This window comes from Cydia pomonella, chromosome 17 (assembly GCF_033807575.1).
Source record: "Cydia pomonella isolate Wapato2018A chromosome 17, ilCydPomo1, whole genome shotgun sequence".
Taxonomy (NCBI): Eukaryota; Metazoa; Arthropoda; class Insecta; order Lepidoptera; family Tortricidae; genus Cydia; species Cydia pomonella.
Window position 1 is genome coordinate 9,629,946 of NC_084719.1, and position 23,770 is coordinate 9,653,715.

Sequence of the window (23,770 nt, forward strand, 5' to 3'; positions counted from 1 at the left end):
CGCCGCCTGGCACGCCGACCCCGCGCAGCGGCCCACGTTCGCCGCCACGCGCCGCACGCTCGCCGCCATCCGCGACCAGGCGCTCGCCCAGGAGCACCCGGTCAGTGTACTGTAGTGTGTAGTGCAGCCCCGGCCCTACGACGTGATGCGCGCCGCCTGGCACGCCGACCCCGCGCAGCGGCCCACGTTCGCCGCCACGCGCCGCACGCTCGCCGCCATCCGCGACCAGGCGCTCGCCCAGGAGCACCCGGTCAGTGTACTGTAGTGTGTAGTGCAGCCCCGGCCCTACGACGTGATGCGCGCCGCCTGGCACGCCGACCCCGCGCAGCGGCCCACGTTCGCCGCCACGCGCCGCACGCTCGCCGCCATCCGCGACCAGGCGCTCGCCCAGGAGCACCCGGTCAGTGTACTGTAGTGTGTAGTGCAGCCCCGGCCCTACGACGTGATGCGCGCCGCCTGGCACGCCGACCCCGCGCAGCGGCCCACGTTCGCCGCCACGCGCCGCACGCTCGCCGCCATCCGCGACCAGGCGCTCGCCCAGGAGCACCCGGTCAGTGTACTGTAGTGTGTAGTGCAGCCCCGGCCCTACGACGTGATGCGCGCCGCCTGGCACGCCGACCCCGCGCAGCGGCCCACGTTCGCCGCCACGCGCCGCACGCTCGCCGCCATCCGCGACCAGGCGCTCGCCCAGGAGCACCCGGTCAGTGTACTGTAGTGTGTAGTGCAGCCCCGGCCCTACGACGTGATGCGCGCCGCCTGGCACGCCGACCCCGCGCAGCGGCCCACGTTCGCCGCCACGCGCCGCACGCTCGCCGCCATCCGCGACCAGGCGCTCGCCCAGGAGCACCCGGTCAGTGTACTGTAGTGTGTAGTGCAGCCCCGGCCCTACGACGTGATGCGCGCCGCCTGGCACGCCGACCCCGCGCAGCGGCCCACGTTCGCCGCCACGCGCCGCACGCTCGCCGCCATCCGCGACCAGGCGCTCGCCCAGGAGCACCCGGTCAGTGTACTGTAGTGTGTAGTGCAGCCCCGGCCCTACGACGTGATGCGCGCCGCCTGGCACGCCGACCCCGCGCAGCGGCCCACGTTCGCCGCCACGCGCCGCACGCTCGCCGCCATCCGCGACCAGGCGCTCGCCCAGGAGCACCCGGTCAGTGTACTGTAGTGTGTAGTGCAGCCCCGGCCCTACGACGTGATGCGCGCCGCCTGGCACGCCGACCCCGCGCAGCGGCCCACGTTCGCCGCCACGCGCCGCACGCTCGCCGCCATCCGCGACCAGGCGCTCGCCCAGGAGCACCCGGTCAGTGTACTGTAGTGTGTAGTGCAGCCCCGGCCCTACGACGTGATGCGCGCCGCCTGGCACGCCGACCCCGCGCAGCGGCCCACGTTCGCCGCCACGCGCCGCACGCTCGCCGCCATCCGCGACCAGGCGCTCGCCCAGGAGCACCCGGTCAGTGTACTGTAGTGTGTAGTGCAGCCCCGGCCCTACGACGTGATGCGCGCCGCCTGGCACGCCGACCCCGCGCAGCGGCCCACGTTCGCCGCCACGCGCCGCACGCTCGCCGCCATCCGCGACCAGGCGCTCGCCCAGGAGCACCCGGTCAGTGTACTGTAGTGTGTAGTGCAGCCCCGGCCCTACGACGTGATGCGCGCCGCCTGGCACGCCGACCCCGCGCAGCGGCCCACGTTCGCCGCCACGCGCCGCACGCTCGCTGCCATCCGCGACCAGGCGCTCGCCCAGGAGCACCCGGTCAGTGTACTGTAGTGTGTAGTGCAGCCCCGGCCCTACGACGTGATGCGCGCCGCCTGGCACGCCGACCCCGCGCAGCGGCCCACGTTCGCCGCCACGCGCCGCACGCTCGCCGCCATCCGCGACCAGGCGCTCGCCCAGGAGCACCCGGTCAGTGTACTGTAGTGTGTAGTGCAGCCCCGGCCCTACGACGTGATGCGCGCCGCCTGGCACGCCGACCCCGCGCAGCGGCCCACGTTCGCCGCCACGCGCCGCACGCTCGCCGCCATCCGCGACCAGGCGCTCGCCCAGGAGCACCCGGTCAGTGTACTGTAGTGTGTAGTGCAGCCCCGGCCCTACGACGTGATGCGCGCCGCCTGGCACGCCGACCCCGCGCAGCGGCCCACGTTCGCCGCCACGCGCCGCACGCTCGCCGCCATCCGCGACCAGGCGCTCGCCCAGGAGCACCCGGTCAGTGTACTGTAGTGTGTAGTGCAGCCCCGGCCCTACGACGTGATGCGCGCCGCCTGGCACGCCGACCCCGCGCAGCGGCCCACGTTCGCCGCCACGCGCCGCACGCTCGCCGCCATCCGCGACCAGGCGCTCGCCCAGGAGCACCCGGTCAGTGTACTGTAGTGTGTAGTGCAGCCCCGGCCCTACGACGCGGCATATTAAGATATGATGGCCATTTCAATAATGTGACGATTTTAGCGATCCGTAAGCGAGTGGCCGGGTCACAAAACTACAAACGTAAGCTATACTTAACCAGATCTAAAAGTGTACTTAATTTACAAATAGGAGCCAGAGATAGCCAAAAGGTGAAAGGGAAAAAGCGCTCTGCAAACTTCATACACGATTTTAGACACTTCGGCTTGCGCACTTCGGCAGATTTTTTTATTTCGTTATTCTTGCAATATTCCCTTCAGAATACAAAATAAAATCGAACGCGCTCGAGTAAATCAAGGTCGCGATTTTGTTTGCAAATTTGTGACCCTGTCACTTGTTTACGGATCGCTAAAATCGTCAGATTATTGAATTAGACACTATTTAACAAGTAATTAATCCATCATATCTTAATCTGACACGCTCGAGTATTTCAAGGTGGCGATTTTTTTTACTGTTATGACGGGCTGTCGTGGACTCCCGGCTCGGTGTCAAGGACTACAAGATGCAAGGTATTCCCCATATCTTAACTTGACGCGTTCGAATGACTCCAATAGTTTAACTCCAAGTTTAAAAGACCGAGCTATGTAAAGCCCGACCAGAAATATATGATCATTGTCAAGAGAGCGCTGTTGTATCTCATGTAATAAGGTGACAGTTAGTTTAATATGAAAAAAATATTATCAATTAAATTCCGCAATATGGGGAGTGATCATATATTACCGGTCAGGCTTTAGTTTTGTTTGGGTACTGTCGCCTCATTCAAAAATGAGCGTACTTCCATCGTAAATGCTAGCGAAGCATTTACATCCCCTCGAGTGTTGCACATGTCCATAGGCGACATCTGCTCGTTTGCCTCCTAAATCATAAAAAAAAACATTCCTTTAAAATAAATTACATTAAAGGACGAACTATAAAGCGATCTTTACATTGGATGTGGATCCGCACGCCCGAGTAGTATACATAATATGTACGTGCATAAGTAACGCTGTCTCGTTTACACACCGGACCGGAGCAAAATGCGGTTCCGCATCAATGTGATAACCATGAATTTGATCGTTATTGAAGCATTTCAACTACCCTAGTTTTATAAACACAATTTTGGGAAATCAATTATAGATTTTGATGGTATTTCCAGTTCTTTTGTAGAAATAGATTCTCTACCAGATATTTGTATCCGTATAGTAAAGTAACAGTAAATTGTTTGTCCACAGTGAGCGGCGCGGGCGGTCGAGGGTAAAGATATAACATAGACTACATCCATTCTCACACAGGATTAGGTAAAGTGCTGTGAAGTTGAAAATTGTATTTTAAAATAACCTATAGTTAAGTACTAAATTATTTTGATATTATGTTTAAAGACACTTCCTCATGAAGTATTTCTAATCTAGTTTAGGTAGCGTGTAAAATTGGTGTGTTATAGTGGGAAAATTGACCGATTATAGTATTATGCGTACTATTGTTTTTATCCTTATTTGAGGCCTAAATGCGTAACGAATTATTACGGTAAAGATTCCACCCATTATGGACCGCGTTCGGTTGTTTGTCGGTACTATGCTACTGTCTAGTCAAATAAAGTTTGTAATAGTGTTTGTATCATAATTATAATTTCCACAGTAAACCGATAAGACGACTGATAACGTTAAAGCGAGAAACTACTGCATGCACTTCAAGTATACACCTTGCTATATGCGCAAAAATGCAGAAGTTATGTATTTTTCGGAAGATTTAATAGCTACAAAATGATTAACTCTTATATTTAATGTAACCCAGTGATGAGTGTAGATCCATAAGTGTTTAGTTTTTCTGATGATTTTACACAATTAGGTAATTCAGTAAAGTGCAGTTTAGAGTGAGAATACACTTGGAGAGCGCCGAGCGCGCGGCGCGAGCTGTATGCATTTTAGGAAATGTGCGTTAGTGATTAATTGTAATGTAATGCATTGGTTTGCACTTTGTCTTAGCTCGGTAAGATAATGCTTTAGACATAAAGCGAAAAGTTGCAGCGGCCAACTTTCAGGTTGTGCTATTATAAAATTGATAGTATATGTACACAAAAGGTTGATTTTGCGATGTATAAGATAAATGTAATAGAGTTATATTGATTATGAGATAAATTAAACGGTGTATTGTCCACGATTTTGAATCTCATGTAGAGTGCTGTCAGTTTATAACTAAATGGATAGTTTGTGATATGTTTTATGTAATAATGTCTAAGCTGGTGCATGTCTATTACGAATCCACCCGAACGCCAGTTTTAATGTTTGCAGTGGCCATATTATATTACGTATGAGTGTGATTAGATTGCTGGGAATTATTCAATGTATTTCCATCTTGAATTCATTTCCGCGGCTAATGTTCTGAAAGCTCAACACTACATGGCAAATTTGTTTCCAAATATACAAATAAATGCTAACGCGAATAAGAATAACGCGGTGAAAATATTGTAGCTGGTTTTGGCTGTCACGACGTCACACAATGCGGTAAAAAATTGAATCGTAAAATGTAACCTTCCGTTACGGTTTACGGTTCAATTTGTATTGGTTGATGGTCAATTATAATAATTAATGTCGGCCAACACTCAGTCGTCTCAGTAATCAGTGTTGGACCAGAACCCATATGGAGACCTAAAACGCCATGTTGTCCTGCGGTTAAACTAACTTCTACATACATTATCATCACTTTATCCGTTTTAGTATTCTTTCATGCAAATATGTTTTTCTTTTCTGAGATAAGACAGCAATTATTTCAAAGTATATGTTGACTGTGAGTAGCCACTCGCTGCACCAACTGCATCACAATATCGCATTTAGCTGCACCCGCACAGATATAACATGTCTATGTTGCACCATTTATGCCTGGAAAGCGATGCATTTATTTATGTTTTCTTATCAAACTGAAAGCATGAAAAACTGCAGCTCACCTATTTAAACATTCATTATGCAATACTAGTTTTAAGTGTTAAATTGTTTATTACGATTTATTATTTATGACGCCTTTGAAAATTGAGGGACGGTCGGCAGAAGAGTTTTTTTCTACCAAAGTATATTCTATGTATTTTGAAAGAAAACGTGAACTATGTTCCCGCTAGCTAGAGTCTTCCTTTATCGGTAATTATTATAATTTCTCGTACAAGTGCACTAGTCTAAAGGGTTATTTCGTTGTAAGCCTAAGGACTGCCGTGGTGTTCGTGTTGTAAATTGTTTCCGTGTGCATTATGTATGTTTTTGAACATAGATAATACAAATCTCAAATTGTTTTTATTACTGTACTTTTATTTTCACTGTAAATACATGTAATGTTAAGGGATAAAGTATATGTATAATAACAGAATATAAATTCACTCAACATCCTCTGTCGTTTTAATGTCCCATCCATTAACTGCTATATACTTGCGCCAAAATCATCTGCCATTTAAAACGACAGTATTGTCATCAGATATCCTCGTGCCGCCCACCATACAAAGGTATGGCTAGTTGTGTTTATTGTATTTGAATTTCATTTGTTCGAAAATTTTATGAGTCAATAGTAGTGCTACTTTGTTTTATTAGAGTCGAAATACCATTGAAACAGAGTGTACACCGTAATGTACAGTCGCGTCTGAAAATATCGATACGAAAAAGTGCCAAAAATATATATACACTACCTTAATATATGGGAAATAAAGTCGTGTATATATATTTTTGGCACTTTTTTCGTATCGATATTTTCAGATGTGACCATACATTGGGCGGATCGAGGCTAGTTCGTACTTGAACGACGTACTGGTACAGATTATTTTGACTCAGGTATGGTTGTCACTTAACTCGAGGCGAGGCATAATCGGGCGTAGCACCGCCGGGGTTTAAATTGACTTATCAGATGTAGAGCGCAACACATTGCACTTATTTTTACAATTGTCACAGACCTTATCATATTTTACATCATCCGAGCTAAACCGAACTTTGTTCACTTTTATATGGCACGTGCATGTGGGTTTGTCTTCATTCTTGCCGTCTATGGACATCAAGCTGCCGCGCGACTGCAGGCTTGCAGGATTGGTCGGCCTGCAGGCGCACGCCCTGCAACATTCCTCGCAGGACCTGGTGGGCTCTGCTTGGGTTTCGACAGATTGCCGCGGGTACCAGAACGAGTGTGGCGGTGGGCAGAAATAGTGCAAGTCCGTTGATGACGTTGGCTTGTCACTGTGAAACTGCAAAAAAATATTATACGCACCTGCCGACTTTTATAGTTATGGCATAAGAGGGTAAACTCCATACACCCGTTTTCTTACCAAAACGACATCTAGCGTCAAGTAGTGGAATTTATCAGTACTGCTCGTTGACAATAGATGTCGCGAAGAACGAAAACTCTAATGCTCAACAATTTTCACCTATTATTATAACCGGATTAACTGGAATTTAATTTTCAACTCTTTCTGCTTGTAATATTAGTTGTAAATTGTTTTGGCAATACATTTTTCGTCAGTCGCAATACTTGTGACATCTGGTAGCAGTACTAATAAATGCACTACTTGACGTTAGATGTCGACTACAAAATAACTCGCGTTTTAGTAAGGAAACTGATGTATAGAGTTACCACTCTTTCTTTACTTATATTTCTCTATGGTTATAGTTACTGTTACTCTGCTACTTATAATACATCCCTTACAATGTGAATGCTAAAATTGCTTAAGATCGTGAAAGAACATTAACGGTAATAAGTAACTACATTAAGATTTTAGAAATATGGGAAAAGTGGAAAATTTCAGTCTCGGGCGAGGATCGAACTCGCGACTCTAGATCACTAGCCCAGTTGGCAGAGCGATGGGCTAGTAATCCAGTCTCGCCCGAGACAGTGACTTTTTCCACTTTCCATTTTTTATTTCCAAGCTCTGTGATATCGTTTGCAGACGTTCTTTAATTAAAAAAATAACACATTGGAGTGCCGGGCACCCGCTTGGCAGGCGCTCTGTTCGTAGTCGCTTTCCTCTAATTGGTAATAAGGTTTACTGGTGAGCTAGTATCGTTAACGATGATGGTGCTATCTATCAGTGTTGGCCGAACGTTCATTGAATTAATTAACCATTACAAATTGAACCGTAAACTGTAACCGCGGTTACAGTTAACGATTCAATTTGTGATGGTTAATTTTCAATATTTTCAATTGTAATTTAACGTTCGGCCAATACTGCTATACAAGGTGCCCGTGAGCATTGCGAGAGATTTTAACGGTGCATTCCTGATGGCAACAGAAGCAAAAAATGTTATATGAGTTTTTTGTGAAATTCGAGAAAAAAAAAAAAATTTTTTTTTCCTCTTTTTTTGAACACTCCTGTACATAAAACGTAATTTTTATTGATAAACACATAACCTAAAATATGTTTATTTTATTTGGGGCAGCCTCTCGAATATTTTTTTTTAATTTTTCGATGTCAATCAATAGGTATGTCCAGAATAGACCTCAAAGTGGCAATACCGCAGTCAAAAATGTGTTTTGTACCGACTTATGGCGAAAGAATGATTTCGAAAAACATTTAATTATCTCTGAAACTAGGCCTGATCCAGAAAATTTTATATGACATTTTAGTTTCTAAATATTACCAGGAATGCACCGTTAAAATCTCTCGCAATGCTCACGGGCACCTTGTATATGGTAATAAGAATGGCAGAATATAACGCCATGGTAAGTACCTATTTTAAATTATTATAGAAGTGACAGATATAGATACTAAGTATATAAAATAGTCTACTAACTTGGAGCTGATATTTTGATATTTCTTCGTTTACTGCATTATTTTGTAGGAAGATGTTGCTTGCTTGTATAGTGTCTCGGTAATTCGACGCGAACGGCTGAGGCGCTGCAAAACTATTATTTCCATTCGTTAGCTAGTATCATATACTGAATATGTTGGCTCGCACAGTTTTGTTCATTGTACAGGGGAAGTAAAGAGTACTTCTGGCAATCGTTCTACACCAGCGGCCTGTGGGTTAGCTATACTCAGAACGCCTTACGAGTCCTCTACAATAACATGTTTAGGGTCCTAAAGGTACTCCCTAGATTCTTCTCAAATGTTCGCCAACGCTCACGTAGAAGACTTCCACGCCGTATTAGCGAAAAAAGATCATGTCTATCAGAAGCAGAATTCAGGGTAGTCCCAACAGGCCGACAGAAGATGACTGTATGTCCGCACTAATAAACCTTCATTCTAGATGACGCTAGTGTAGCCCCAAATACTTACAGATTAGGAATAGTACGTATGAACCAAGCTGGAACTGCGCCCCACTGGTTTCCGAAGCAGGTAGTCCGCGAGACGGGTATGAAGTACAGTTGGAGAGTCCCGTCGGGCAGCGTCACCGAGGTCACGTCCCCCTCGCCTACTATTTGCGAGCGTGGGAACACTGGGGGCGCTGAAACTGCCATAACTGATAATCGCTTTCGGCAAAACCTCAATCCGAAAGTACATAACTCTGTCTGCCTATAACCGGTTTAGATAAATTTTGTTATGGAGATAGAAGTCCAAGAAAAGACATAGGGTAGTTTTTGTTAATTATCATCGTCCCATGCAGACGAAGCATAGAACTTTTGAAAATATGTTCCTTAGATGACTGTCACGTGAGAATATGACTAGGCCTCCGACTATTTAGGATTACTTGGACTAAAGTCACAAATCGGACACAACGACAACGATGGTCGTATCTACCTACTAATTCAGCTAATGGCACAGCACCTTATATAGTACCATTATCTTCACTTGTTTTGCATGTAGGATCTTTGTTCGAAGATGGACTATAATTTACTCTTTAGATTAGCTGTTCACTGTTTTCATCCAATCCTATGAATATCTGACTGAAGAACATTCCATTGCATTACCTGCTGAGAGACCATCCTATGTAAAAAAAAACTGATCACTATGGGCAGTGACGCACTCCAAACGTTAGTTTACTAGTAAGGTAATTTAGGCCCGAATATATCGGCTAAAATGTTCGATCCTACGTACACGCATCAGGTGTGCCTTGAGATAAGTGAACCTTCTATACATATGTAGGTAAATATTGCCCTTCGGCCGCATACGCAACCAGAGCTTCGTAACCAGATGCGATCGAAAACTATTTCTGCCTTGTACGAAACCGGTTGCGATCAAAAACTAATTTCGTCTTACCCGTAACCAGTTACGATCGAACACTTCTCGTTCTTATACGAAACCAATGTCTGGGCCATCTAGCTATAGGTTTTTTTTTTTTAAATATTTTGTCATGATACTCATGATAATTTCTTATCCTGAATGTCAGTGCTCCATGTCTCTTAAGCCAGTGTCTTTTAAGGAACAAGGTTACATTGTATTTGCCAACAAAGTATTTGAATATTATCAACTGGTACAATTTTTGTGTTCTGATTTTTGACTAGATATATAACGTGTACAGTACTTATACTGTATAACAAGGTGTATAAATATAATCTTAGCTGACTTTATCAACGGTCGAAAGGTTTCGTACAACAAAGAAAAGTGTTTGATCGTAACTAATAACTAGTAAGACGGAATTAGTTTTTGATCGCAACCGGTTTCGTACAAGGCAGAAATAGTTTTCGATCGCATCTGGTTACGAAGCTCTGGTTGCTTACGCGGCCGAAGGGAAATATTGCTTATTATTATATATGGTATGACAGGTGCTTACTTGGTATGTAAGGGAAGTTAGCCTCGTTATTCGGACAAACGTTATACGGTGAATAGTATTGCATCTTGAAATCTAGTGCACCGGTTTGCTCATCTTAAGGGGTATGTGAGAGGGCTGATTATTTTTGGTGTTTTGTTCCCATTTTTAAATAAATGTTTTGATTGTTGACATATCTAGGCCGACATGTTATCTGTCAAAGTCACAGCTTACATGGCATTCATTATAATTAGAAAAAGAAACAAAGGGAATAGGTTTTAACATGTTTCTTGCCAAGTTTTTACTTTACTTACATTACTCATTTGTTCTGAGTAATGTAACATTCATTTATAATACAAATTTAATATTTCATACCATTAGAGTTCAGTAAAATTAGTCATTCTTAAATATTATATTTCCAGGATATAACAATCAACATTCTTGTGATTATTTCATTATCACTTTTAAATTAAAGCATATAGGTATTATACATATATCTACTATAGTAACATTTAAGCCCACTCTCTAAATGGGCTATACTTAAAACTGAGTGAAAAGTTTTCTGCCAACTGCCACTTGTCTAACAGAGACATGTTCACAATCCAACTAGCTGAAACCAGCTAGTTGAACAACTTGATGAGGACACAGTGGACGTCAGCTCAAGACAGCGTTCCTGATATGAAAGTTGACGATGTACTCGGCGTTGGTGCGCTGCACGGAGATGGCGAAGGGGTCGGTGGGGTGGAAGGTGAAGGCCACGAGGCGGCGCGCCGACGCCGGCACCGACTGCCCCAGCACGCCCGCGTAGATCTTGAACTTCAGCAGGCCTGAGTCGCGGGCGTAGAATCTACAACGAAATATAGACGTGAAACTTCAGTAACGTAATGTAGGACGCATATTACTAGTCGACAACACTGCCATGCCGCGCTGCGGCGCCTGCGGGGCAGCCGCAACAGTCTCCTGGCAATTATAGCTGACAGGCTTGACAGTCAGCTTCTTGTGCACTGGACCAGGGTACACTCAGTGCTAGCTACATACACATAACTCACATGACTGTATGTAGTTATTACTAGTGTATGTGCCTGGCTCCAGTTTAAACCCTAAAATATTGTAAGTTTATGTCAATAACAATTTAATATAATTTCTAGAGTAAGTCAAACTAACACTGTATGGACCAAGGTCTGAAATAAATGATTTTTTTTATTTTTATTTAAATATGAAACGTAACTAGCGTATTAAAGGTTCAAATTCGTTTGACTATAGTAAGAGGCGCCTTAACTCCAACCATTGGATATGAATATAATCATTATTAAAACTGCAATCCTCTAATTCAATTGAATTAATAAAGAAGTTATAAGTATCTACAGGGATTTAAGAGAACTAAGACTAATGAACACAAGTAAACAATAAGTTTTGTAAAGGACTGGTACATGATTTTAATTTACATAATTATTTGTATCTGAGAATTTTATTATTATTTATTATTTATTATTTATTGTTCGGAGAACCAACAGCTATAGATTGTACAATAGTTATATATATAGATAACAAAGAGCCAATTATAGGTTCCCACCGGTAGCAACAGGTTAACAGATAATTGGTGGTTAGCACTAGATTTTTTTTTTTTTTTTTTACAACGTGTTACCACTAATATTTTTAAATATTAATACTTATTATATTATATACTGAACAAAGAAACCAAAACTTATTAGTAATCTTAATACGTTAATCGATACAATAATATGCCAACACATACGACTCGCTCACTCAAGTAATTTGTCTGTTAGAATCCGTCTTATAGTTGTGATGTTGCTATTAAAAACGTCTATATCCCGCTCCTTCGTTAGTTCATTTAGACTTTACTTTAACTAATGTATATCCTACTAATTCTTACCTAATGGGATATTCTCCATAAGCTTTAGGCCTTTCCATAACTGATACCCATTTGTCATCATAACTGAATAATCCTAAATCTAGGTAAGGAGATCCACTGTAAGATTGTGCACTTATTGGTAGCTGAGCTAGAATCCTTTTCGTAGCTTCTGTCCGTCCGCCATAGATGGCTCTGACTATGGTTTGTTTAAACCTCTGCTGCGTCAGTCTGGCGTACAAATTGTTGGAAGGGGAACAAGTGAACTGTGAATCTGCACACAGCCTGGCATTTCTAAAGCAGTCACAATAATTTTCAAATAATTGCAACAACCCTTCTGATGTGTTTTCATACACTTCCAGTATTTTACTTTGACTAATATTGTAAATGACAAAAAATGATGATTGACTATTTGGTTCAGCTACCCTCAGTGTGACCACTTCCTCGCTGGCATATTTTATAAATAAATGGTCCTCATCTAACAACTGCATCTTCCACATTCTTAAGCTTTTAAACATGTCAAAGTATTTATAAAACTTCCTTAATTCCAGAGGGTCCTTTGTTTCATCACTGATGGACTTGGCTCTTTTAAATAGAAACACAAGAAGCCTATGCTTTAGGCTATTTATTGTCTCTTCATGGAAAGGCCTCTCATTAGCTGGTGGTGCAAACACAGAGTTTACTAGGAAAGGATCATCATCATAACAGAACCTGCCGATTTTCCTAATTTCTATCAGCATTCCGTCTACAATTTGAAACAGGTGTATGGTCTGGTGTTGCACTGACAACACTGCCAACACTTCTTTATACAGATATATGCCTTGGTTGTGTGATAAATAGATTTTGTCTATTCTAAAGTGTTTGGTGTCACACAACTTTCCATGGTGTAAATCTACTAAATGAAGGGAGTAGTCCTCCAAAGCAGACCTGTAAATATAAAATGAGTGTTTTTATCAAATTTTATGTAAAACGAATTTCCAAACAAAAAGTTTTTACTTGCTGAAAGCCACACAAAACAAAGCCTAATTAATTGAATCCTCAGAATCCTATTAAAAAAGGTGTAAAAATAACTAATTGTTTTGTTTTAAGTCACAATTATTAAATTACCTTATAGTTGGTGTTACTGCTTCATTGTTACTATGTATATGATAGAAGTGAGGTCTCAAGTCATCAGGGATATGAGCAGCCGAACCAATGATCACATAACGGCCATCTTCTGTGAACAGGCTGCACTCTCTGTTTAGCTGTTGCTCCATTGGCGGGTGGTTTGGTAGCCTCTCGAACACTCTTTGCACACACACATTTACTGTGAATTTTGGCTGTGAAAGTTAAGTTATATTTAATAAATAAAAAATAAGTAAATTATATTGACTAGGAACTTAATAGCAATCCCCACCTTAAAAAATCTATAAAATATGTGGGTCCTTATCCTGTAATGAACGTCAGCATCAGCATTTAACAAATCCAGAGGGTAACCAGCAACCAAGTCTCCAGCAGCAGCTGCTCCTCGATACTCATATATCTGCAATATTTCATGTGTTTACAAAGACAGACCAAGACATTAGCATGATATGTCAAAATATATATTTAAACTTACTTCTAGAGACATTTGATCTGCAGAAAATGCGATAAAATGTTTCCCGTCTGGACTAAACTTTCGTAGGAAACATGGAGGCTTTTCAACATTGACTATGGTCAAATTTGGAAAAACATTTTGATAGTATTCACGGACAACATGAAAATGAGCGCCTGGTCGTCGAGAGCCGTAAATTTCTCTATCCATGAGTCGAACTACAATGTTTTGGGGTTTTATTTTTCTTGGCACAATTTTTTCAGTGCAAATAAAATCTTCCTCATTGAGAGTACCAGGTGGAATGTCTTCGTAGTATACGTGATTAGTGCTAGTAGAAGCCATTATTATTCTAAACGACAAATAATCATTTATAATTTATATCTAAAAGCTGCCGACACCGCGTCTTGCAACAATACACATTAGATACACACACATTACGTACTGTTGTTACGTAGAAGATGACAGTGACAGATTCGAACTAAATGTCAAACTGACAGCTTTATGTCATTGTGCGTTCAGATACCATTAAATTTACTTAATAAATTTACTTAATTCGTCGATCTCTTGCCACCATCAATGTGCCTGCTCTTCTTGAGCCAACTGGCATTATCAGGGATGATGGCAAGAGGCCTGATGGGGTGTCCTTGGTTCCTTGGAGCTTGGGACGGATGTTAGTGTGGGATGCTACCTGCGTAGACACACTGGCACCGTCCCACCTCCAACGGACTAATGTAAAAGCGGGCGCAGCGGCGGAAAGCGCCGAAATTTTGAAACGTAATAAATATAAGAGCCTCGGTAGAGAGTACCATTTTGTACCTTTTGGCGTTGAAACCCTAGGTCCATGGGGTCCCAGCGCGCAAAAGTTTTTTGGAGAAATCGCGAAACGTCTGGTTGACGTAACTGGTGACCGAAGAGCTGGCGGCTTCCTCGCACAACGTATCAGTATTGCGATACAACGAGGAAATGCCGCCAGCATCCTTGGTACAATGCCTCAAGGGCCTATTTTAGATATAAGCTAGTTATAGTAATCATCTGTATATATCCATTATTTATATTGTTATTGTCAATAAAATAATTTACTTACTAACCTTAATAAAAGATTAGATGATTTAAATTTCAGGCCTAATAACTCATATTTTTAGTTATTAATAACTTGCTTTAGAAGAAAAGTTATAATAAAAGGAAATACTGTTATGATAAATGTTTGATTTCGTTTACTAAATAAAAGTTTTACAATTAGTTTGAGGTGAGGTATTTGAACGTATTAAAAGCTATTTGAGCTAATAAATAAACCATCGGCTAAAAACCGGTTTTTGCGTTGGATTAACTTTTGACATCCCTCTCGTAAGGAAGGAAAACATAATTTGTCAAATTTTGAATTTGCCATCGTTTGACTCATTTGAGGCGAGTTCAAAAAGGCCAACGCACTCAGAAATGAATGGTGTGTTTTGTGCAGTTCTTGTTTAATTTGTTTAGTATAGTTACTAGCATGATGAGAATAAGATAAATACTAGTTACTTGTAATAATCTACAAAATTGTAGTCACAATGGAAGAGCCTACCTTACGTTATGAAAAAATTGACTTCCTTGGAGAAGGCCAAGTGAGTATTACTCAAAATACAAATACTAACTCAATTCTTTAAATAAAAAAAGCATTTAATCTTTTTTAAGGTTCGTAGCTATGTAAACAAACAAAACCTAAAATTTATTGATAACCTCAACCTTTTGTTTTTATTGCTGCATTTCAGTTTGCAACCGTTTACAAAGCAAGAGATGTGAAAACTGACAAAATAGTGGCTGTGAAGAAGATTAAAATAGGTTCTCGTTTGGAGGCTCAGGATGGCATAAACAGGACTGCACTCAGAGAAATAAAGTTGTTGCAGGAGCTGCAGCATGTCAACTTGATTGGACTATTAGGTATTTGACCCAAAGATTCTATTTTAGTAATTTTTTGTATTTATGATATAGTTGTAATGCCTACTTAAAGCCTATGGAATTTTGAAAAACATTTTGATAGTATTCACGGACAACATGAAAATGAGCGCCTGGTCGTCGAGAGCCGTAAATTTCTCTATCCAATAAACAAGTAAATAGAAATAAAAAAAACCAATTCATAATAATTCTAGATAAAAATTACAACATTTTATAACATTAACATATTTTATTTGGCATATCTCCCAACCGCCTCAGTTTAGGGACGTCTGATAGAGACATTTAAATATTGGGATATTTTCGAGCACAAAACATTCAACTTATCATTAAAAAGGTCAGCATCCTGGTCCAAGCCAACTAAACCGTTTAGAAGTGTAAGGGCTCTTGACGTGGACATACTGCGTGCGAGTCGCGGGGACTGCGAACATAGTCATTGGGAACGAACAGCCGTATGCTCTAGAGCACACAAGGATTATCCACTTTGCCCCGGAAAAGCAAGACATAATGGATCGCAAGAAGCATTTTCCTCTGGAACTCTAGCGTCTCCATTCCGACCATACCTGCCACAAATAACGAGGGATAGAGAAAAGGATAGCGGCCATATAGCCTCTTGTAGAGATACCCAGTGAATTTTTTTTGGACTCTCTCAATCATATCCCTATACTTTGTTTGGATCCCATGCGATGCAGTTAAATTCCACCAGTCGTTAAATTCCACCAGTCGGCTAAGGACAAAAGTATTGTAGTATTGTATTGTTGTAAGAGCAACGCAATCCTAGTGTCTCGGAACTGGGAAGCGGTCCGCATGGTAAAACCCAGGTTTTTATTAGCCTTTTTACACACGTCAAGAATGTGATCATGGAAGGTCAGACCTTTGTCAATTGTGACCCCTAAATCCCGCATACTATTAACACGTTAAGGGGAACGCCTTGTAGACAATAAGGGAAATTCTTATGCGTTTTGGAACGGGAAAAGGAAATGACTTTGCACTTAGACACATTTAACTGCAACTAGTAACTGCAGTCTCGAATATCAGCCACTGGCTGCAGGAGTTTAAGGTCGTCAGCAAACACCAGGCATCTAGAATTGCTAATAGCAGAGGGAAGATCGTTAATCATCGTCAAAAATAGAGTAGGTCCTAGATTACTACCTTGACTCACACCTGACCGAGTAGTCTTTTGATCTAAAACCTATCTGGACATTTGCCTCCGATCTTTGAGATAGTTCGATAAAAATTTAAGCAGATTTGGAGTGCACCCTAATGACGAGAGCTTGATCAATAACATGTCATTATCAACCAAGTCAAAAGCCTTGCTTGCTTGCCCCCATCCAACTGGGAGCGACCCCTGCGAAAACCGTGGTGGACATTATCAAGCTTTTGACTTATTTGTGCAAGTAGATGCTGGTAAATGACACTCTCGAACACCTTGCCAAAAATAGACAGAACCGCTATTGGCCTATAATCTACAACATCGGTTGACTTGCTTTTCGGAATCGGCGTCACTCTTGACACCTTCCATCTCTTTGGATACGTACATTGCTTAAGAGACAAGTTGTAGATAAAAAGCAAAGGTTTGATCAGAACCGCAAGACAGTCCAGACAGTTTAAAGTACAATATCACTAATAATAGTGTTTGTCATCTTGTCAATAACATAAATGAAAGTGATTTTAGTGGAATTTGTATTTTACACTAGTATTTTTACTTTACAGATGTATTTGGACAAAAATCAAATGTATCTTTAGTGTTTGACTTTATGGACACTGACTTAGAGATAATAGTTAAGGACAACAACATTGTGCTCACTCCAGCTAATGTGAAAGCTTACATGATCATGACATTGAGTGGTAAGTACCTTATGGAATTTAGGAAAGTTTTTCTTATAAATATGGACCCTGGGATCCAAAGCCACAGCTGAGGATGCAACCAAGACAAAAACTAAGATAAAGAGAGGAAGTTGGTAGTTCCACTATACTTTCAATGAGTGGTCACATAACTCCTTTATATTACTTAAGAGCTCTTCCTAAAATTTGGACATCTTCAAAAATTCTAACTATACAACACATTGAATCAATCCAGCTATTTAGGGAATTAGTTAATAGTTAAACCCTAAAGAGGTTGTAAATCATAGTTGAAGTACCCAACATTGAAAATGCAAAAGAGTCAACTTGCAAGATTTTATTGCATAGAAAGTGAAAGTTACAAGTGATTTTAACCTTTTGCATTCGAACGAAATATTAGGTATTAAAATATTAAAGGATGAAAGGTTCACTCTCACACCTGGAAATAGTGTCCATAAGCTGTTTTCCTTATAGTATTGATGAAAAATATTTGTATTTTTAGGTTTAGAGTATCTGCATCAAAACTGGATACTGCACAGAGATTTGAAACCAAACAATTTATTGATAAATCGGGAAGGAATACTGAAAATTGGTGACTTTGGTCTTGCCAAGGCTTTTGGGTCTCCCACCAGGATAAATACACATCAAGTGGTGACCAGATGGTACAGGTAAGACAATTGCCATTAACAAACCCCAACACAAAAAGATGGACAGATCATCGCATCAAGGCATCATAGCTCTGACACTCTTACTGCTAGGCTACCAATGCTTTTTCTTTCAGAGTGATTATTTCTGAAAATATGTTTATCAAAAAATGGTAGTTAAAGAATTCTTCGTTTTTAAAGCCCTATCATCCAACGACACCCCACCCACACTATAGGGTTGACGCCAGAACAATTTTGTTAACTGATTTATATCACCCAATTTCAGCTTTCTGGCACTAACAATCACTTTGGCATGGAATCGAAGGCATATTTAATAATAAGTATTGATGAGCATTCTTGTACTGTCACGTCTGAAATTATCGATACGAAAAAAGTGCCTAAAATATGTATACACTATCTTAATATATGGGCAATAAAGTCGTGTATATAAATTTTTGGCACTTTTTTCGTATCGATATTTACAGACGTGACCGTACCTCATTAGGCGGGTCCACACAGAGCGAGCATACGCGCGAGGCAATTGGCTCGCGCATAAACTGGCCAGTGTAGACGTGCCTCGGTCGAGGCCGCGCGTTCAGGCGAGGACCCGCCTATTCTTGCATTTATGTACAGTCAGCAAATGCAGGGGTGCTAAGCTAATAGTTTTGCTGCTGTACAGTCAGCCAAGAAAGTGGTAAACCACTTTCTTGGCTGACTGTGCCTATTCTAATGCCAGTTTATTGTAAAAGTAGTTCAAGGATTTCACAAAATAAGGATTTATCACTTGCATTTTCTACATTTGTTCACGTAAGATTATATTTTCAAATTGGATGTATGATTTCTGATGATTTCAATTATCGCATTCTAGATCACCAGAGCTGTTATTCGGGGCTCGGCAGTACGGCACGGGTGTGGACATGTGGGCCATCGGCTGCATCTTAGCAGAGCTCCTGCTCCGGGTGCCCTTCTTGCCTGGGGAGTCGGACCTGGATCAGCTGACGCGCATATTCCAGGTGTTTGGCACACCTAATGATGAGAATTGGCCCGTAAGTAACATTATTGCGATCTATCTACACCGTGTTTTTATTGAATTCCGTTAACTCCGGAATATGGGTAAGTACGTTTAAGGAAAGTAAATGGCATCATAGTTAATTTACAAAAAAAACTTTTGTTTTATAATTTTTATCATTTTTTTTATTTTTATAAAAAGTAGTTAAATGTTGCATATAGCGTTGTTGTAATACGGGCATTACATTGAATTCAACCAAACAATTGAAAGCTGTGACATATCAATGTCATTTCTATAACATCGATCTTCCGAGATAGTACTTACGTTTAGTAGCAAATGTACACACTCGTACTAAACACTAATCAATATGTAAACAGGCCCCAAGGCAAGTGTATACGCTCGTAAGGGCATTATAAGATAAAAATAAATTATTGAGTATCTCCGAAATGGAGTTAATTAGAATACCAGTGTCTTTCAGAAAGTTACTTAATTTAAGCTCAGGAATGCACCCTTGAAATTAACAGAAATAAAATAAAACAGGGTGTATAAGATACCTATACTATAAAATCCATAGTCAATAGTTCTTCTGGTAATCAAATTCCCTAGCCTAGGAGATTCCCGGATTCCAAATTAGATAACCGAAATGAACCCTATTCATATTTTCTATGTAGTCCTTGTACAGTCGAGTTCACAAATATCTTTACAAGTCAACATTCCAAAAATATATTTATAGGCCTCTAGGACACTGACAATAAGGTCATGTTATATTTTTTTCGGAATGTTGGCTTGTAAACATGTTTGTGAATTTGACCGTATAGTTGGCTAGATATCATTGTATATCTGATACAACAAAAATACTTTCCCCGTTAGGTCCGACACTCCTCTCAACACCAAAATGGAACCACTGCTTTACAGCATATTATTTAAATGTCTCCAGGGCATGAAGGGGCTGCCGGACTATGTGCAATTCAAGCAGTTCCCAGCACAGCCGCTGCGACATATCTTCAGCGCGGCGGCCGACGACCTCATACAACTGCTCGAGAGCCTGCTCGTGCTGTTCCCGCCTAAACGCTGCGACTGCACGCAGGCGCTGCAGATGCCGTACTTCAGGTAAGCCCACGGGTAGTTAGGTAATAAAAGTAGATACATCAATTTTTAAGAGGCAACAGGAGTGGTCATTCTCCATATAAACGTACTCGACTGTTTCCTCTGTGGTTTTTGAAGCTAGTGCAATGATTTTTTCAACACAGATTATTATTTTTAATTTTTCTGATATTTTTGTTTCTTAAGGTGGCAGTGCACATCAAATATTCTCAAAAACGGCCTAATTTACTAGGCCGCAAAGAGAAGCATGTTATTCAAAACTGACATCAATTAGCTTAAAAAGCAAAACATTCTGACACAGATAATTTCATTACCATTTAGATCTCAAAATTTCTTTACATTTGGTTAAGCTTTGGAGGAGGAAACAGTCGAGTACGAAATATCGTTTTTTGTGATTTTTACGCAGGATTTTTCGCCTAACCTGGTGTTGTCCTTATCGCACTAGTTTTACGAGCCGCTTCCGTTAGCGAGACGGATATATTTAACTAAAATATTTAAATATCAACTCCCGTTTCCTCTTAATCAATGTCCGATGATTCATACTTTAAAAGTCAGTTTAGGTTTTTGGTAGATTTGTAAGCTAAGCTAAGAAAAATCGGTCCTTTTAAAAAAACCCATTCGTTCGAATGAAAATTCGACAAGTAAATCATTGGACTATAAATCTTTAGAGGTTGCGATAGAAACACTACGCAACCCACACACATTTTTTTATACTACGTCGGTGGCAAACAAGCATACGGTCCGCCTGATGATAAAAGCAGTCTCCGTAGCCTATGTACGCCTGCAACTCCAGAGGAGTTACATGCGCGTTGCCGACCCTAACACTCCGCACCCTCGTTGAGCTCTGGAAACCTTACTCACCAGCAGGAACACAACACTGAGTAGGGTATAGTGTTATTTGGCTGCTGTTTTCAAGGTAGAGGTACCTCCCCAGTTGGGCTCTGCTCTAGATTTGGAATGACATCTACACACACATGACACATGTATTATTTATACTATTATCCTATTTCATTATCTGTTATTTTATTTTCCAGCAACAAGCCAGCCCCAACAGTGGGCAACAAGCTCCCGATGCCCTCGAGTTTCACAAAGATGGAAACGGAGAAGCCCACACTCAAGAGGAAACTGCTAGACAGTATCGACGGCGGCTCCCTGCCCAAGAAACTTCTGTTCTGACCGGCGCCATAACTTAGTACAATGACAGGGAGTGCAATCTATGTCATTTAAAAGTGCTACTGGAGAGGTACGCTTATTTTCTCATGTGAATCTTCTAAATTCAAACTGCAACTTCCTTGATAAATACGTATGCATCAAGCCTTAACCCTTTACCAGGCTAAGGGATATATATTTCCCACATGCGGCTCTTCAAACATGTGTTCTATTTTCGATGAGTAAGACTGACATTCGATTGTCATTTTTGAACTGTCAGCCTGGTAAAGGGTTAATAACAGACAATTGATTAGATTGCAGTTGGAATATAGAGATGTTTTTAATAGGTTGGAAGCCCCTATTCACTTGACTATTCGGCTATTTTCTACAGTTTTACAAACCAGAGTTATTAATAGCAGAAGATATGCCCCAAATTTAACGACTTGAAGATGTCGTTTTTGCTCAAAGTTGACGTATGCCAATTAACCACAAGCATTATTTTTTCTTAGATTGCTTCTACAACCAATAACAACTTTTTGCTCATACTCAACAAATTAGTTCATTTTTATATTAAAGAAAAGAAAATATTTACACTTCCGGCCGGAATTCCTAATATATGTAGTGGTATCTCTTGCAGACATATATATATGCTTGTTAAATTTTTTTTAAATAAAATTAGTTCATATTTATAGAAAATTTAAGCGCTGGTGGCCTAGCGGTAAGAGCGTGCGACTTGCAATCTGGAGGTCGCGGGTTCAAACCCCGGCTCGTACCAATGAGTTTTTCGGAACTTATGTACGAAATATCATTTGATATTTACCAGTTGCTTTTCGGTGAAGGAAAACATCGTGAGGAAACTGGACTAATCCCAACAAGGCCTAGTTTACCCTCTGGGTTGGAAGGTCAGATGGCAGTCACTTTCGTAAAAACTAGTGCCAACGCCAAATCTTGGGATTAGTTGTCAAGAGGACCCCAGGCTCCCATGAGCCGTGGCAAAATTCTGGCACAACGCGAGGAAGAAGAAGAAGATTTATAGAAAATTTATTTTTACTGGGCTCAGGGCGACTTTAGTCTACAGTTCTATTTCATCACTTTCATAAGTTGTCCTCATTGCCATGCAGACCATACGGTCCACTGTCCTATTTCCTTGACATTCCTATGTGGTCACGTTAACTCGTTTACATTCCTATAATAGTCCACAGTGCTAACTTGTCACCATTCCTGTATCGCTTTAGCAGTCTACTATAGAAGACATTAACATTTATGAATGGTGACGAGTTGAGTTAGCACTGTGACCAGATAGGAATATGGACAAGATAGGAAATTGACGATATAAGAATGTGGATGACTTAGGAAGGTGACGATTTAGGAATTGTATGCCGACGAAACGGTATTGTGGACCATTAAAAAAGGCTTATGGACGAGGTCGTCGTGAGCCGTTTACTGTCTTGTGAAAAGGGGATTCAACTGGATATCAATGAAATGTAATTCCTGATAGTATTTAAGTGATTAATTTAAAGCGGGACTTTGTACAATCAGACCTATAGTCTTAACATAATGCATTTGTTTCTTTCATATTGAAAATACACACTTGATTATGAGGAATGTTGAAAAACTGCATTTCAAGTAAACAAAAGTAAATATATTTTGACAGAGTTTGCTTATTTTTTCATCACCAGAATTTTTACAGAACATAACGATTGGACAGTGTTCTTGAAGCTTGACTAGACATCAAAAGTAGCATAAGCATAAGATTTATAGATTAAATAAAAAATACATTATAAAAATCTTGAGCAAAATAGCAACGCTCGATCTTTACATATGACAAATACAAACTACGTTTGGTAAATCTTACAACTCGCTCAACTGCACCGAGCAAAGAGCGGGTTCGGAAACACAACGGGGACACTCGTAGGTCAACATTAACTTGGGGCACAAACGTTTTTTTTTTGAGAAATGACATCGGTGTTGCTTATCTGGAAAAAGCAAAAAAAAAGAAATTTACAATGGACAGTTCAAATAAGGGGAAACTCACTGCGACATCAACTCGCGAGCCAAGATAATAGTTGCTTTGACATCATACACCATAACTATTTTGGCATGTGGACCTTACAAGAACTTTTACGCAGCTATGTAGGGCTAAGATGGTCGGCTCTGTATCATTTGTCACCATGCGGAAACTCTCCTACATTACTGCGACTGAGAGTGGACTCACGATAAAGAGCCAGTGCGACGCGACGACGTCACACGTCGCGCTCCGACAGCACCGCCAGGCGACACTCCACGACCAGTCCTGAGGAAGTCACACTGTATATACACGGTGTCGCGCTCAGTGTGGACCGAACGAAGGAAATGACAGATCTTATGGTCAAGAGCTACCGACTTCAGCCCTATGTGCCTATCACAGAAAATTCATGGATTCGGAGAAATTATCCATTTTGCGTTCTTGTAAACTAATGGTCAGGACGGTCAGGAGACCAGAATCTACTACATATTAACCAGATTTAACTGAAATCGGTTCTGATGGTTATCAATGTATGGGGATGAAATTCAGTTCTCTGAAACCATTAATTTTCGCAGACATAAGTGAGGGTCAAATCAGTAGCTCACAAGATATTCTTTATAGA

At 41.6% G+C, this 23,770-nt stretch overlaps 3 protein-coding genes and 2 long non-coding RNA genes across 7 annotated transcripts; 2 read left to right on the top strand and 3 right to left on the bottom strand.

Moving 5' to 3' along the window:
- The first annotated feature begins 2,234 nt into the window (after positions 1–2,234).
- Positions 2,235–5,744, top strand: LOC133526828 (uncharacterized). Its single transcript, XR_009800778.1, has 2 exons — positions 2,235–2,350; positions 3,607–5,744. It is a non-coding gene; the product is annotated as an uncharacterized LOC133526828 (long non-coding RNA).
- LOC133526821 (uncharacterized) lies at positions 5,634–10,244 on the bottom strand. 3 transcript variants are annotated; one of them, XM_061863619.1, is made up of 4 exons: positions 10,048–10,244; positions 8,613–8,781; positions 8,128–8,239; positions 5,634–6,584 (listed from the first exon to the last, which is right to left on the bottom strand). In XM_061863619.1, exons 1-4 carry the CDS (start codon positions 10,109–10,111, stop codon positions 6,237–6,239), a joined length of 693 nt encoding a protein of 230 aa, XP_061719603.1. In that variant the 5' UTR covers positions 10,112–10,244; the 3' UTR covers positions 5,634–6,236. The 3 variants fall into 3 exon arrangements, with proteins under 3 accessions (XP_061719603.1, XP_061719602.1, XP_061719601.1); XM_061863618.1 differs by having other exon boundaries at positions 8,613–8,787; XM_061863617.1 differs by having other exon boundaries at positions 8,613–8,796.
- Positions 10,245–10,295: 51 nt separating this feature from the next.
- LOC133526810 (DET1 homolog) lies at positions 10,296–14,543 on the bottom strand. Its single transcript, XM_061863603.1, has 5 exons — positions 13,491–14,543; positions 13,290–13,415; positions 13,001–13,212; positions 11,918–12,820; positions 10,296–10,870 (listed from the first exon to the last, which is right to left on the bottom strand). The coding sequence occupies exons 1-5, from the start codon at positions 13,806–13,808 to the stop codon at positions 10,678–10,680; spliced, it is 1,752 nt and encodes a 583-aa protein (XP_061719587.1). The 5' UTR covers positions 13,809–14,543; the 3' UTR covers positions 10,296–10,677.
- Positions 14,544–14,727: 184 nt separating this feature from the next.
- On the top strand, positions 14,728–22,798 carry LOC133527060 (cyclin-dependent kinase 7). The gene is made up of 7 exons (XM_061863949.1): positions 14,728–15,067; positions 15,215–15,383; positions 17,109–17,243; positions 17,740–17,905; positions 18,750–18,927; positions 19,828–20,000; positions 21,029–22,798. The coding sequence occupies exons 1-7, from the start codon at positions 15,014–15,016 to the stop codon at positions 21,168–21,170; spliced, it is 1,017 nt and encodes a 338-aa protein (XP_061719933.1). The 5' UTR covers positions 14,728–15,013; the 3' UTR covers positions 21,171–22,798.
- On the bottom strand, positions 22,764–23,442 carry LOC133527061 (uncharacterized). The gene is made up of 2 exons (XR_009800817.1): positions 23,359–23,442; positions 22,764–23,119 (listed from the first exon to the last, which is right to left on the bottom strand). It is a non-coding gene; the product is annotated as an uncharacterized LOC133527061 (long non-coding RNA).
- Between the last annotated feature and the right edge of the window lie 328 nt (positions 23,443–23,770).

Coding starts and splice junctions, on each gene's coding strand:
- LOC133526821 (XM_061863617.1), bottom strand. CDS start 10,111: ATGCAATACTATTCACCGTATAACGTTTGTCCGAATAACGAGGCTAAC. Junction 8,797..10,047: donor TAACTTCCCTTACATACCAA/GTAAGCACCTGT, acceptor AGCGATTATCAG/TTATGGCAGTTTCAGCGCCC. Junction 8,240..8,612: donor ATACGTACTATTCCTAATCT/GTAAGTATTTGG, acceptor TGGAAATAATAG/TTTTGCAGCGCCTCAGCCGT.
- LOC133526810 (XM_061863603.1), bottom strand. CDS start 13,808: ATGGCTTCTACTAGCACTAATCACGTATACTACGAAGACATTCCACCT. Junction 12,821..13,000: donor GCAGTAACACCAACTATAAG/GTAATTTAATAA, acceptor TTATATTTACAG/GTCTGCTTTGGAGGACTACT. Junction 10,871..11,917: donor TATGGAGAATATCCCATTAG/GTAAGAATTAGT, acceptor ATTTCGTTGTAG/ATTCTACGCCCGCGACTCAG.
- LOC133527060 (XM_061863949.1), top strand. CDS start 15,014: ATGGAAGAGCCTACCTTACGTTATGAAAAAATTGACTTCCTTGGAGAA. Junction 17,906..18,749: donor GTGGTGACCAGATGGTACAG/GTAAGACAATTG, acceptor ATCGCATTCTAG/ATCACCAGAGCTGTTATTCG. Junction 20,001..21,028: donor CTGCAGATGCCGTACTTCAG/GTAAGCCCACGG, acceptor TTTATTTTCCAG/CAACAAGCCAGCCCCAACAG.